Source organism: Adiantum capillus-veneris, chromosome 9 (genome assembly GCF_014529385.1).
Source record: "Adiantum capillus-veneris isolate H3 chromosome 9, ASM1452938v2, whole genome shotgun sequence".
Lineage (NCBI taxonomy): Eukaryota > Viridiplantae > Streptophyta > Polypodiopsida > Polypodiales > Pteridaceae > Adiantum > Adiantum capillus-veneris.
In genome coordinates, this window is record NC_140939.1 from 136,121,666 (window position 1) to 136,137,302 (window position 15,637).

The 15,637-nt window shown below is 41.0% G+C and overlaps 2 protein-coding genes and 1 pseudogene across 2 annotated transcripts; all 3 read right to left on the reverse strand.

Annotated features, from left to right (window-relative positions):
* Nucleotides 1-8,250: 8,250 nt before the first annotated feature.
* On the reverse strand, nt 8,251-8,658 carry LOC147451221 (UDP-glycosyltransferase 85A3 pseudogene; annotated as a pseudogene).
* Nucleotides 8,566-9,883, reverse strand: LOC147451222 (UDP-glycosyltransferase 88B1-like). Its single transcript, XM_086520884.1, has 2 exons — nt 9,751-9,883; nt 8,566-9,179 (listed from the first exon to the last, which is right to left on the reverse strand). Exons 1-2 carry the CDS (start codon nt 9,815-9,817, stop codon nt 8,701-8,703), a joined length of 546 nt encoding a protein of 181 aa, XP_086377010.1. The 5' UTR covers nt 9,818-9,883; the 3' UTR covers nt 8,566-8,700.
* A 39-nt stretch (nt 9,884-9,922) lies between these two features.
* LOC147451223 (uncharacterized) lies at nt 9,923-10,546 on the reverse strand. The gene has a single exon (XM_086520885.1). The coding sequence runs from the start codon at nt 10,283-10,285 to the stop codon at nt 9,923-9,925; it is 363 nt and encodes a 120-aa protein (XP_086377011.1). The 5' UTR covers nt 10,286-10,546.
* Nucleotides 10,547-15,637: the final 5,091 nt, after the last annotated feature.

Here is a 15,637-nt window from a genome sequence, read left to right on the forward strand (position 1 = left end):
CGTAGTACCTTGTATTCATGCCAAAGGATAGCTTTAGGTTGTAGCACATCTTCTTGGTCTTTGATTTTGGGAGGATATTCAATGATTGGTTCACTTGGTGGATCTCCTTTGTAGAGCTTAAGTAGGCTCACATAAAAAGCATTGTGTATGAGCCAATGGCTGGGCAACTTGAGTTGATAAACCACCTCATTGATGGGCTTCAAGATTTGAAAAGGACCATAGTATCTTTTTGCTAGTTTAGCATAATACTTTTGATGGCCCCATAGGATTTTTGCCCATCGTTTGCCTTAATCGAGCCTTGGGAAACTTAAGTAGGACCCAATTTTTTTCTTTGAACATTAAGCCCTTCTGTGCTTGTCTCAACATCAGCTTTTTGCCTTTGTTGAGAGATGGATATAGCCTCCTTAATCTTTTGAAAAGATTCTTGTAGGTCACGGCTATACTCATTGGCAATGAAGATCTTCCCATGTACTTTAAGTAGAAAGGGACGTTTAGGTCTTCCCTCAATGATTTCAAAAGGTGCTTTTCCCGTAGAAGTATGTACAATATTATTATATGCATACTCTACAAGAGGTAATTACTTTTCCCATTGTGAGCGTTGATCTACTTCAATGACATAAGTCTTTAGTAGATCGAGTATCATAAAATTGGCTGTCACTTTGGCCATCCGTTTGTGGGTGATAGGCCGAAGAGAAATTCAATCTTGCTCCTAGATTTTCAAAGAGACCTTTCCAAAAATTACTGATCATTCTAGGATCTCTATTTGGCACGATGGATTTTGAAAATCCATGGTGTTTGAAAATCTGTGATACAAAGAGAATTGCCATTTGGTGTGCCTTAATAGTCTTTTTGACAGGAATAAAGTGTGCTTGCTTGCTAAACCTCTCGACTATTGTCCATATTTTCGTATTCCCATGGATAGACTTGGGTAATCCAAACATAAAATCCATGGATATACTCTCCTTTGGTGAATTTGGGACAGGAAATGATTGGAGTAATCTAGGTTGCTTCCTCTATCATACTTGGTCTTTTGGCATACTAAATATTTTGAAACATACTCTTGTATGTCCACTTTCATGGTAGGCCAATAGAAGTACGTTTCTACTCCTCGGAGGGTAGTTTGAATGCCTCAATTCCACGCATAGGGAGGAGCATAAAATTCATACATGACTTTCTCACGAAGGGAGTGGGTAACACATAACCTATTGCCGTGGACAAGATAATGATCATGCAAGGTGAATGGTTCCTCTTTCTTCCCCAAATCAATGACTAACATTACGTCTCTAAAGTCAGGATCAGTAGCATACTCACCTGTCATAGAAGGATCATGTTGAGTTGCTATAGACACCGCATTAACTTTTGGTCTTCATGAAAGTGCATCTGCCACTTGATTGTGCTTACTAGCAATGTGATCAATATGGAAATTAAATTGCGAAAGAAAATTTTTCCACCTCATTTTTTTGTCGGCAAGCTTGGTTTGTGTCATGAAATACTTGAGACTTTGGTGGTCGGTTTGTAGTAGAATAAATGTAGTCCCCAATAGATAGTTCTTCCACATGTCTAGGGCATGTAGAACAACTAAAAGCTCTTTCTCATAAATTCCCAAGACCCGTTCATCTGTATTGAGCCTTCAACTCTCATATGTTATGGCATGCTCTTCTTGAAGCAAGATTGCTCCAAGGCAATCACCACAAGCATCACATTGGACCTCAAATGGCTTTGAGAGATCCGGAGCATGAGGAATGGTTGGGAGGTAAGCTTATCTTTGAGCTTGTCAAAAGTATTTTGCTCCTTAGCAGTCCATGAATACTTAATGTTCTTCTTTGTTAAGTCATGTTATGGTCCTATCATTTGAGAGAATTTTTCTATGAAGGGCCTATAGTATGTACACATACCAATAAAGCTTCTTAGTTCATGTAGATTCCTTATATTAGGCCATGCTTTTATTACCTCCAATTTTTATGGATCCATTCGGATACCATCTTGGGAGATAATATGAACTAAGTATTGAATCTCTTGAAGGAAAAAATCACTTTTCTTTTGGTTGAGAAAAAGCTTGTTCTCCCTCAATGCTCAAAAAATCACTTGGGGATTTTTCTTGTGTTCCTCGAAGGACTTGGATAGATGATGATATCCTACTGAAGTTGCGGTAGGGTCTAAATATTTTCTATTGAAGGTGGCTTGTGCATTAGTCAAGCCAAAAGGCATGACTATCTAGATATTCATAAAGGCCGAACGTTGTACAAAACGCGGTCTTTAGGATACCTTCATTCACTATCCTTATTTGATGATAGACACTTTTAAGGTAAATCTTACTGAAGTAGGTAGAGCCTTGTAGCTTATCAAACAAATCTTCTACCTGAGGTACGAGAAATCTATTTTTGAGAGTGATATGGTTTAGCTTGATAGTCCACACACATACGGTATGTACCATCTTTCTTTACAAAAGGACTGGAGAACAAAAGGGAGAGGAGCTAGGTCTCACCATCCCTTTTGTCAACCAATTCGTGTAGTTGATTCATGTTCTCCTCTTGTTGGGCTTGGAAAAGTTGATAAGGAGGCTTGTTATGCGGTGAGATTCCTGGTAGGAGCTCAATTCAATGATCATCATCCCCTCGTTTTGGAGGTAAGTTCATAGGGATATCATCGACGAACACATCTTGGAATCCTTTTAAAAAATTAGGCAAGTCTAACTCTTCTTGATTCCTACCACTTACATTTGATGAAACGACCCCTTACAATGTTTCATGGCCATCCACTCCCGTCTCGTTGGTTTAGACTCACTAGCATCTCTATACATGTTCTTTCCCCTGTAGGTGAATTAGATTCTCCTTTCAGGGAACTTTATGTTGGCAGCCATGCCTTGAACCACGGTGCCCCTAGGATAGAATCCTCGTGTTGGAGAGGAGAGATGGAAAAGTCTTCTTTGTCCACATAGCTTTGGACATGAAGCCTCAACTTCCCAATCAAGGGAGCATTGGTTTTTCAATTTTGTCTTTATTTTCCATGGGCTTGACATTCCATCTAGCCCCTTGTTCGAAATTGATGCGCGAAGCAACCATGGTGTGGTAGATTACTTCGATGATAGAACCAGGCCGTTGAGAGTTGACGTACTCGGCCATCTCCCGCACAAAATTTTTGCTTTTGCTTGACGAAGTCTATCTTTTGGAAGACAGTAGCCTTGAGATGTAAATCCCAAAACTTGTCTACATATTTGTGGATAGACTCATGAGAGAGAAGCTTCAAACTGTGCCATTCAATAAGCACTTTGTCCTTTGCATCGCTTGCAGAGAATTGCTTCATGATGGAAACATGTAGATTTTCCATGTCTTTGGGGCTTTGCCATTGCCACGAAGGTTATCCATCACTAACGAACTGATTTTTGGAAGTGCATAGCTACATGGTGTAGCTTGGAGGACTTTGTGAAGCCCTCGTCTCCAAATTATGCATCATATTGTTGGATGAAGACCAACACTTTGTCAGTAGCACCAAAGGTGCCATCACAGGTGAGAAAAGAGATACTCTTTCCTCCTTCTTTGAACTTCTTGAGCTTTTGTGACCTTCGCCATGTAGGGTATGATTTTTGATGTCCTCCCCTCTTGTATTCTCTAGGAGAATGGCCATAGCTTTCGTCGAAAGAGGAGTAAGGTGAAGAAGAAGGAGAAGAGAGTGACCTCTTTCTTGCCCTTTTCTTCCTTTGTTTCCTCTCTTCCCTTTTGGGGTGACGAGGAGGACTGTGGGTTGATCGTTTCCTCTTGGGAGGAGTTAGCGATCTTCTAGAACACCGTCTTCATGGATCCACATGTTTAGAGGAACTTAAAGATTCATTACTTTCTTGCTCTTTGGACGAGAGACTCTTCCTTTGGAGGTCTCATCAAGAGGCCTCCTAAGCTCTTTCTCCTCTTGGAGAGGAAAAGAAATCCCATAAGCACGAAGTTGTTGAGTAACTTTGACTTGCAACGCAGGGTTGCCCATAGCTTGCTGCAACCTAGTAACAAGATAATTGACAAACATGGGGGCATCATCATTATCACCTTCATGTGCAGCTGAGGACCGGATTTATGTGGAGCCAGTCCCCCCTCCAATAGGCATTTGTATTATAGATTCTCCCATCAAGAGAGACTTGGTACGATACTATCTTTGTGTTCCTTGTGACCTTGATGACGCAACGAAGATGGAAAGCTTCATGCGTCACGAGCATAACATAAACTTTGCAAGAAGAATAAACTATCCCAAGCCTCGGTCCCAAGGCCTCAAACACCTTCGAAGGTGGAGAGAGCTAGCAAGGAATGAGGGTAAGGAAGAGAAAGAAGAAACATTCCATAGGAGAAAGAAGTAGTTCCTCACTTTGGTGTTCTAGTAAATGAAACAAATTTAACATTACACTTATGTTATGAGAAAAAGGACTCAAGTAATCATTGCGTGTAAATAGGCCACTTATCTTACATATTGATCAATTGTTACAAGTTTTTTTTTTGTATACATAGATACTTATTTCTATTGGACATTGCAATAACATCTACACCTATACTACTAATCCCATGAGCCACGGGAGACTCCTATTTTGTTTGAGCCTGCAGCTTCACATGCATACAATCACCACTACCTTAGCTAGCTTTTTGGACTTTTCAACACCAAGTATCATCAGTGGAATAATATAATCGATAAGTATATGCTTTTCGTTTATAGTTTTCTATCTTCTTGTTTAAATAAAGCCACCATGATTTCTTTGGATCTATTATTTGACCTATGTATTGTTTTCACACAATACTGATCTCTACTGACTACCTTACCCCCCTATCTTGCCAACAACTCTCCATATTTTTAATTGATTATATATGAAAACAATCGTACTCAAAGCTTGATTTTGTAACCATTTTTTGCAATTTGCTCCTTCATGCTAAGCTATAGTATACGGTTTTTACAAGTTTGCTTTCAAAGTTGACGCTATAAAATTTTATAAAATGCATGTCTAGGACTTAACCTTTATGGAACCTACAAAGTCATGAAGCTTTATACTCGCTTAATATACTACTATGATAATATTCACCTTCTCTACTTCCTTGTTCGTTATTCTCTTAATACAGTTAAATTTAGGGGGACAAACTCAAGCAGTTTGCAATAAGGATAATACCATTGGACAATTTTAAAGGAAAATATCTTTTGCTTAACTATATTCTCTTATGGCATATTGCGAAATTAACCATCCCTAAAGTTATGGCTTGTGCTTACATTGAATGTAATTTTTAATGAGAGGATTTGACATTAAGCTTTGCAGCTACTCACATGAGCTCACGTGCTTTGGGATAGTGAGCAACAATTTGTAAGTACTCTGCTACTCAACAATACTCCAATTTGGTATCCAACAGGTAGTAAATGTTTTGTAATTTTTATGCCTTGTCTAGTCCATTGTCCACGTACACATAGATTTTCTGATTTAGGTAGTGTGTAAATGCTCATCCTAGTGTAGATCCGCCGATTTAGGTAGCACAAAATCAAATACAGATCCACCAATCTAAGTAGCATTAGTGTAGATACTTCAATTTAGATAGCACATTTCATTGGTGTAGATTCATCGGTTGAGGCAACACCAATCACAAAAGCATATTGCAATGGCTGGCCACCACTGTGCATCGTATGATTTTGCTACCCGGGTACAAAATGAAAGATATTGGATTTGGAATTGGATTTGGTATATAATAATTTTCTATCACGATAGTGTTTATGGAATTGGACTTGAGATTTATAAGAATGAATTTATTGAACGATGAGTGTGACCAATGATACCCTGATTCATTTCATATGACCTATACTACTTATTCTCGTGGTATGGGACACTAGAATAGGTGGTATGTGGATGGCGACAGGCATACAAATGTTGTTTAAGTTTATTTTTTCTTTTAATATGTGCTATTTTTATAAAAACTACTAATCATTGTTTTTAATAAGCATAATTTACAGATTTCTATCTTCGCAAAACTGAAGACGGTTGCTTTTTAGTGGAGAGGTATGTAATGGAAATTGATATTTTGTTATTTATTGCAGTTGACAGTTGAAAAAAGCTGACCGAGCTATGGACTATGGTAAAAGATATACATTTTATCTACACTTGTATTATTCAAGTGCTCTTTATGAGGTATGAACATTATTGTGTCCGGTTAGGCAATCTGTACTCATGTTGAGCTTTCAAGAATCTATAAATAAATACGTGAGAGAGGAAAATACTCACTCTTGCACAGGGAGAGATTGCACATGTTTATATTATTTTTCTCTCTTCTCATCTTTTCTCTCTCGTCGTGCTGGTGTAGCACTCTGCTCTAAGAGGTGCATCTGTACATGCTCTCTTACTCCCTCTCTGATCGCGTGTAGTCTTGATTATGTGCTACGAAATTTGTCAAGTATGTAGTTTAGTCGGTTTTATGGCTTGCATCATGTAGTTTTTGCTATTTTGCAGGGTCTTCCATGCCTCCGTTTGTAGCACTTTTCACTCCAATGCTAGCAATGTGTCTACTTTGTTCACACCCAGTTTGTCTCTTTCAAGCAATAAGCTGAAAAGATGAAAGAATTTTACCCCATAGATGATGGATACCTACTCCACAATGGGAGAGTTTGTGTATTGATGGACGTAGACATTTGGTGCCAAATTCTTTATGAATGCCATGACAGTCTTAGAGCAAAATACATAGGTATAAAGAAAACTTAAAGAAAACTTATGCACTTGTACAATGACAGCTTTACTAGCCCGATTTACATTGATATGTTCAAGACAATGTCTTGCAACTAATGTCAAAAATCTCAAGTCAATAAAACAGAGCGCCTAAAGATGGGAGGTTTTTAATATCCTTTGGAGATTTCCAATGGTAAATGAGAGAGTATCTCTATGGATTTTATTGTGGGTCTACCAACCACTGCCCAAGTTCATGACTCAGTATGGGTGGTGGTAGATAGGTTAACTTTGTAATTTTATTCCAACCAAGTCCACTCTTAAAACTCCAAAGTTAGCTAAGCTATTTGTTCACAATCTATACAGATTATATGATTGATAAACAACAATGGTAAGTGATCGAGATCCCAAGTTTAACAATCACTTCTGGAGGTATACCTTTAAATGTCTGGAACACAATTCAATATCAGTATTGTAGACCATCTAGAAATATATGGGTAGATTGAATGAGTTTTACTACGTTAAAACACTCTTCTTCTTCTTCTTCTCTTCTCTCTCTCTCTCTCTCTCTCTCTCTCTCTCTCTCTCTCTCTCTCTCAGACCGCCCGCCGCCATGGTTGAGTTTTTGGAGGTTTTCCTTCACAATTAGGGTCAAAAACCCTTCTTTCACTCGCAGAATATTGCTGGTACGAGGGGAGTCAAGCCGTTGCTTTTGATTTTGAGCTTTGCATCGGATGAGCTCTGTCAAGCAACTTCATGGATAATTCTCCTGCGTGCAACGTTTTTAGCTTTTTTTTTTCTTACGAAGTTCCTTTTTCCGTTTAACATTGATTACATGATTAACATTGGGCGAGATGGAGCTCCACAGAGAGTTTCCATTTGTCTTCCTACTTCTCGAAAGAGCAACATAAAGTAGTGGATGCCACCCTCTTTCTTGTCCTCTTGCGTAGGGCTTTGTGAAATTCAAGAAATTTGAGCTATGTTTTCAAAATTTTAACACTCTTTTTTGCAAAGTTGAGGTGTAATGTATGGTTTTTCTCTTCTCTTAACCAACATTATATTATACTCCACAGTAAAGTTGATTGCCCGCCCTTAAGTAATACTTGTATATGTGCTAAGCCACGTTGAGAAATAACATGTAAATAACATATATGATGTATCATCTTTTTTCTAAGCATCCAATACCTCTCTTCTCATCTCCACCGGGAGGAAACTTAAGTAGAGGAATATACATACAAGACCCTACTTGCTGTATCAAGCTTTCTTGACTGCTACATAGAACTTTTCACTAGTCGAGAAAAGGGCACTTTTTCCATCGCTTTTCACACCCTCGAGTAGAAAAATCGGAACAGGTTGCTTATTTTTTCCACCCTTTTTTGGAACAATCACGGCGCCATGATTGTTCCTTGGGTGATAAACTTAATTTTCACATGAGATTTATTTATTCTCAGCCATGAAAAAATCACATCAGGATGCAAAAAACGATTTTCTCACTCGTCGAGTGTAAAAATTATTTTTTTCGATGGGAAACTCCTAAAACTTGTACTATGTGTTTGAACACACCTCTTTCCATACCTAAAAGCTCTCTACTTTGATGGCTTTGAGCAGAGTGCTCTCATATCATCATATAACTTTTGCAAGTTGCTAAAAGGTTGTCCTCCTTGTTGGCTAGTCTTCTCAATAATGTGCATAATCTCTTGGGCTTTGCTTCTAGCTTTATGACCCTCTTCACCATGCAACAATGCTTTCACTCCAACCTCCACAAAGCTTCTGTCTAAGCCACCGGTCTCCGTGCGCCCGAGCTCCAATCCTGCCGCCCACACATTGCAAAGGTAGTGACAGTTCAACCTCTGCTCCGCATGGCGCGGGCAGCATAGAAGAGGAACACCCGCCCACAAGCTCTCCACTGTTGAATTCCAGCCACAATGAGATAAAAAGCCGCCAACCGCTTTGTGTGCTAGCACCCTTACTTGGGGAGCCCAGCTTATAATCATTCCTTTGCACCTTGTCCGCTCAAGGAAGCCTTCCGGGAGCATTCAAGCCAGCTCTTCCATTGTAAGTGCATCCTCTCTTATGACCCATAAGAAGGGACTCCCACTTGCCTCTAGCCCAACAGCAAGCTCTTGTATCTCCTCTATAGACAACTTTGCAAAACTACCGAATGCAACGTAGATGACGGACGACTCTGCTTGCGAGTCGCGCCACGATAGGCATTCTGTCAGGGCATTATCTTCCGTCTTCGTCTGGCCGGTGCGTAAAGGGCCGATCGCATAGCTGGTAATTCCTTGAGCTTCTAATGACTTAAATGCATCGGGCTCAAGCTCCAACAGGGAATTGATCAGAACTCTCTCTCTAGACTTCGCACATGAAGCCACCTCCAGAACGAATTGTACAAATTGATTTGATGAGCCCGCAAATCGCAGCTCTTGCGATACAAGCTCAGATGAGAATGGTGGAAGGCCTGGAATATGAGTTAGCATCAAAGGGGTCTCGCTCTTCCACTGGGTGGGGGATCCTGTCCACATTGCAAAAGATGACATCAGCTAGTGATAAAAACTAAACTCAATCTTAATCATGACAGAATATTCAGTCGACATGTTGCCTCAATATATAACCCTCGAAGGAGAACGGAGAAATTGCTATGCAAAGGACAAATGGATGACAGAAATTCATGGGCATTCGATATTCTGATGACTTGTCATGTAACATATTTATCAATGCTACCACTTTTATACTATGTCCCTCTCTTTCAGTAGATGGCTTTCACAACAATATCCACAAGAAGGTTTGGGCAAATTCTCACAGTAATTCCCACATTGTGACTTACCTCAACATCATGAGCTTCTACGAGGGAGGCACCGTATACCTAGCTAGGTATGCGGTGATTTCTCGAACAGAAGCTCATGATGTTATGCATTGTATGAAAAACACTGAAAAAGACTCCCTTTTCCTGCATGAGAAAATTTCTAAATCTTCTTGTGATCTAAGTATGATGTAATTCAGCATGAGGAGCATCAGACCAATCAAAAACAAGCTCAATACCCTGGAATAGCCCAAAAAAGAGAGGACAAAATAAAAATAAAAACCTTTCTCAGGGAAGATGCCATCAGAGTAGAGGACCTCAAGATTGGAGACGGCCAAAAGTTGTGTCATGGCATTGGATGTCCATAATTCAATTCGAGGGATGCGGGCACGTTGGGTGACCTCAAGTGCCCAAGGGGTGGAGGAGTGGCAGATGAGGCATGTTGGTGGGTCACCCTATTCTCGGAGCTCAACAATAAGATTAAACAAGTTCTCCTTCATGGAAGGGGTGACAGGGAAGAGTTTATCGACGTCACCCGGTTCCAAGACATCTTCGAGCACATGGATGGAAATTTTACCTCTACCACCCTCACCACCGCTGCTACCGCTACCGCCACCATCGCCGGTGCAGCATGTGCTAGGGAGAACAAGACTATTCCGCTCTTTGAGGCTGACATAGGAGGAGGAGAAGTAGATGAAGCTTACCTTGAAGCCAAGGGCGGCGAGCGATTCCGACAGGAGCATGGCTGGGACGACATGGCCTTGCCCACTGGATGCAACGACCAAGGCGTGGGGGGTGGCATCAGAGCTGCTATCCATAATATAATGGTGCTGTCACAAGTACTTGGGCGTCTAGGGTTAGGGTTTCTGCTTGCATTTAGATGCATTGGCCACCTTGAGGGATCGATTCTTCCTCAATTGTGAAACTTTTCAAGGCTGAAAGATCTCAGCTCTGCCTTGCAGGCGAAGAATGAGAGCCGGGTACGGCTGTTTATATGGTGACCTACAAGTCCAAAACCATAGCGATTCTGCTCATTCCAAGTCAGTGTTCCATTTTCCCAAGCATACAAATTCCTTTTCTCGAATTTGCCAAGAGGAATTTTTTTAAAAATAAGGTTATTATTTCAAAATTTTACATTATTTTTCTCTATTTTTGGGACGGAATTTCTCCTTTTGCACTTGCCCTCAACTGGCATTCTTTTTTTTTTTTTTTGGCAAAACTCACAATTGTGAGTGGATAGTAGTAAGACCATCAGAAATATACACCAACCTCGAGCTCAGACCGAGCCTTGAGGGTCAAAGGATTACAAGTTTTCTGCTTGACATAGAAACCACAACTACTCCTAGGCTCTACTTATTACAAGATGTCATCATGACATGTATTGTTCTAGACCAGTCCGCTGAGGCTTGTTTGCCTCCAATCATGTGGATCGTCACTCTGCTCTCTTGTATGATTTCACAAAAGCTTTCCACAACTAGGTCCCCCTCAAATATGCCACGGCTCCTTGCTTGCCAAATATGGTGAAAGAAGTAGTACCTGATTATTTGAGTGCAACTAAGAAGAGCAAGACTTCCCAACGTGTTACTACCAAAGAACAGATCAGTCTTGAAGAACTTAATTTGCCATGTCCTTTGAATCCACTTGCATATTTTCCTAGCCATGCCACTGATTGTCTGGCATCCCTTGAAAAGGTGGGCTAGGTCTTCACTAGCTATTCTGCACCCCGAGCAACGATCGGGACCCGATTCCTCTTTCTTGTATCTTTACGCTCGTCCTCGGTAGAGCACCCCACATCACCTTTTACATAATTATCTTCATATAGTGAGGCCACCTTGGCTCAAATGTAATTGGAACTAACTGTATTCAGACCTTGGTTCAAATGTAATGTAATAATTTTCGGATTATAATAACTATTGTGGCTTAAAAAATAATCCAGTTTTGACTCAAATATTATCCACGGGAGAAAAAAGTCCACGAGTATAATGTATGATGCCTGTTAATATTAAAATGTTTTTAACTTCATCAGTAGACTATTCTTTCGACAATTTTGACAAGCCATGGCCCCATGGCCTTCACTTATGTGTGCTGCAGCGTGCTAAATTCCACTTTGACAAGCCAAGGCCTTGACTTGTGCTTTTCATTGCACTTGTTTATTGCACGTGCATTCCTCTATAGGACAAGTCCATAGAGTGTAGAGTGTAAGGGCGCATCCGCATGGGCAGAGTTGAACCCTCCCTCCTTGCCCCGTGGAGAAGAGGGGGGGGCGGCGGGGGGGGTTGGTTTATCCCCTCTCCCACCATCACCACCGCTGCTACCGCTACCGCCACCATCGGCGGTGCAGCATGCGCTAGGGAGAACAAGACTATTCCGCTCTTTGAGGTTGGCATAGGAGGAGGAGAAGTAGACAAAGCTTACCTTGAAGCCAAGGGCGGCGAGCGATTCCGAGAGGAGCATGGCTGGGACGACATGGCCTTGCCCACTGGATGCAACGACCAAGGCGTGGGGGGTGGCATCAGAGTTGCTATCCATAATATAATGGTGCTGTCACAAGTACTTGAGCGTCTAGGGTTAGGGTTTCTACAGTTTAGGGTTTTTTCTTGCATTTAGATGCATTGGCCACCTTTATGGATCGATTCTTCCTCAATTGTGAAACTTTTCAAGGCTGAAACATCTCAGCTCTGCCTTGCAGGCCAAGACTGAGAGCCGGGTACGGCTGTCTAAATGGTGACCTCATCGTTTACGTCACATAAGGTTCACGTACAAGTTCAAAACCATAGCCATTCGACTCATTCCAAGTCATTGTTCCATTTTCCCAAACATACAAAAATTTCCTTTTCTGGAATTTGCCAAGAGGAAATTTTTTAAAATAAGGTTATTATTTCAAAATTTTACATTATTTTTCTCTATTTTTGGGACGGAATTTCTCCTTTTGCACTTGCCCTCAACTGGCATTCTTTGTTTTTTTTTTTTTTTTTTGCAAAACTCACAATTGTGAGTGGATAGTATAAAGACCATCAGAAATATACACCAACCTCGAGCTCAGACTGAGCCTTGAGGGTCAAAGGATTACAAGTTTTCCACTTGACAGAGAAACCACAACTACTCCTAGGCTCTACTTACTATAAGATGTCATCATGACATGTATTGTTCTAGACCAGTCCTCTGAGGCTTGTTTGCCTCCGATCATGTGGATCGTCACTCTGCTCTCTTGTATGATTTCACAAAAACTTGCCACAACCAGACCCCCCTCAAACACGCGACGGTTCCTTGCTTGCCAAATATGGTGAAAGAAGTAGTACCTGATTATTTGAGTGCAAACAAGAAGAGCAAGACTTCCCAACCTATTACTACCAAGGAGCAGATCAGTCTTGAAGAACTTAATTTGCCATGTCCTTTGAATCCACTTGCATATTTTCCCAACCATGCCACTGATTGCCTGGCATCCCATGAAAAGGTGTGCTAGGTCTTCACTAGCTATTCTGCACCCCGGATCGGACCCGATTCCTCTTTCTTGTATCTTTACGCTCGTCGGTAGAGCACCCCACATCACCTTCCACATAATTATCTTCATATACTGAGGCCACCTTGGCTTCCAGATGTTCTCCATGACTCCCTCCCACCGTTTTTCCGTCCAGTGCCTCTTTTCTTGAAATCGAAAATGGCACGATATTAAGCTAAGACACATGTTTCCCGAACACTATTCCAAGTTTTCTAGGTTCATAAGAGTCGGGTTTCCCTATGCCTTATAGGTATTAGTGGATTGAAGTTGTTGAATTAGTTGAAAAGTAGCTCCATTAAATTATTGGAACTAGTCTTGGGAGACCCATAGAGGATACGACGCGGTTACATGCAAAGATTTAAGCTGAAAAGCATACGATGTGGGTACTTCTTTGACAGGTCCTTGTTGCATTATTGTTCAAGACCGTTTTAGGACAACCAAGTAAATTTTCATCCATTACAATTTACAAAATGCATGAGAAATGCCAAGCTGACTGCAACTTACAGACCGTAATGTTGATTAATATCGTCACCACCTCACATGAACGCCCCCACTATCTCCTTACTACGGCTTGGTAGCTATTGACTATCCTCTCTGTATAGCATCTCTTTACATCACCAAGTCCGCCATAAACACATTGTTGTGTCACCATGCAATGTCTCGTAATAACTATTGTCCATTGGAAGCGAAAAGACCGAACGGTGTAACATTTAATGGTCTAAAAACTTATGTGTAGCGGAAATTAGCATGAACATAGTGGGCCTTTCATTAGAATAGATTCCTAATGAGAATTACAAGAGTGCTTGGGTGGAGAGAGCAACAAAAAGCATAACACCTAGTTAGATAGCATCAACAATACTTTCAAAAGAGAGAGAAATTAAGCTATTGACAACAGTTGAGGACCTGATTTGCATGGAGCCGGTCCCCCCTCCAAAAGGCTTTGTATTATGGTTTCTCCCATCAAGAGAGACATTGTACAATACAATTCTTTGTGTTCCTTCAAGACTAGCTAGTGCAATGAAGATGAAAGCTTCATGCACTAAGCAAAACACTTAGTAAACACAACATTAATTATCCCCGTTCTCAGACCCAAGACCTCACACACCTTCGAAGATGGTGAGAGCTAGCAGGGTATGAGAGTAGATTGAGAGGAAGAAGGAGTATCTTACAAGAAAGATGTACATCTCCTCACATAATCACTCATATTAGCATAGCTTAGCTTTTAGCTTAGTAATTAGCATGGTAGAGGAGATGAGCATGCATTGAAGCTTGGCTCTTGGTTGGATTTGCATCCACATGCCAAGAGTATGTTGATGTAGGCTTCTATCTCACAAGCTTGGAGTAGGTGATGAGCTCTCCATTAAAGCTTGGGAAGAAATAGTCTTCTCTTTCTTCACACATGAGATTGTGTGAGTGTGTGTGTGATAATGCCTTGCCAAAAATCAGTCCCCCTCTCTCTCTCTTGGGCGAGCCCTCTTGCTAATTGCTCTTGCTCAACCCCCATTGGACCTCCCCAAGTCAAGCCAATGTCAATTAAGCAACATAAGTGATAGCCTTCTGACATGTGTCCCCCTTTCCCCTTTTGTGAGAGCTTTAGGTAATTTAATAATTAAACTAAACTCTCATTGGACCCCTTTGTCTCCTGGCCAATAGGAATCAGGCAAGCCGTTGGGCTCCTGAATGCTCATTGGACCCCTTGGGAGACTGTCCAATAGTCTTCTAGGAGACTTAATTCTCATTGGTTCTTTTATTAAGTGTTTTTAAATTAATTAAACTAGATTTACTCTAGCCTAATTCTCATTGGTCCACCTCCAAGGCCATCCAATAGGAATTGGGCACACCTTGTGGGCATATGGGCTAGGGAGCTGACATGTGTCCCTAATTCCCTTTGTGTAAAGGGAGCATGTGTGTGTGTGTGTGTGACTTTCTCTCTCATCCCCTAAAAGAAAGGTTCGCCCCCTCCCATGTAGGGATATGCAAAGACTTTTTAGTTACACACAAAGCATCCAATTTCCCCTAGGGTTGACCTTTGGACACAACCTTTGAATTTTGGAACCTTAGCATTTTGGAAGTCTTAATGGGCTGAACCTTAGGGTCTTTTAAGCCCATTGTTGCACATGGCTCTTTTGCAGATGCCCCCCCCCTTTGGATCCATACTGTGGTGGCCGGTCTGCTAGCTTAACCAATATTCTAGATTTTTCTCCCCTGGCACTTCCCCATATTAAATGATCAGTATAACATGAGAAAATTATTTAGGAGAATTAGATATTGATTATTATGACATTACCTCTCTCTTGAAATCATCGTCGTCCTCGACTATGGTGTAGAGAAGATAAAGCATATTCATGAGTCCTTTTCTTAGCGGGTAGAGGATCCCTATGTTACCCTACGACATCATTCTACAATGGATGACTAGTCCATTTGGCGCTTGAGAGCCTGAGGCTGCCGCAAGCATGTCTGCACATTAGTCCTATCAGTCTTCCATAGTAGAGTGACAAGCTCTACTTGGTGTTTGGGAGACGTCGTCTCCGCAAACTCGATCTAAGCATGCATACTACTTCATTTTTGTGCACAATAAAGAAAAAGAGAGTCTTATAAGACAAAAAAAAACTTTGTTCATTTTTGACATTTTGTACATTTGCTTACTCTTGGGAAGCATTGTAAGCATTGA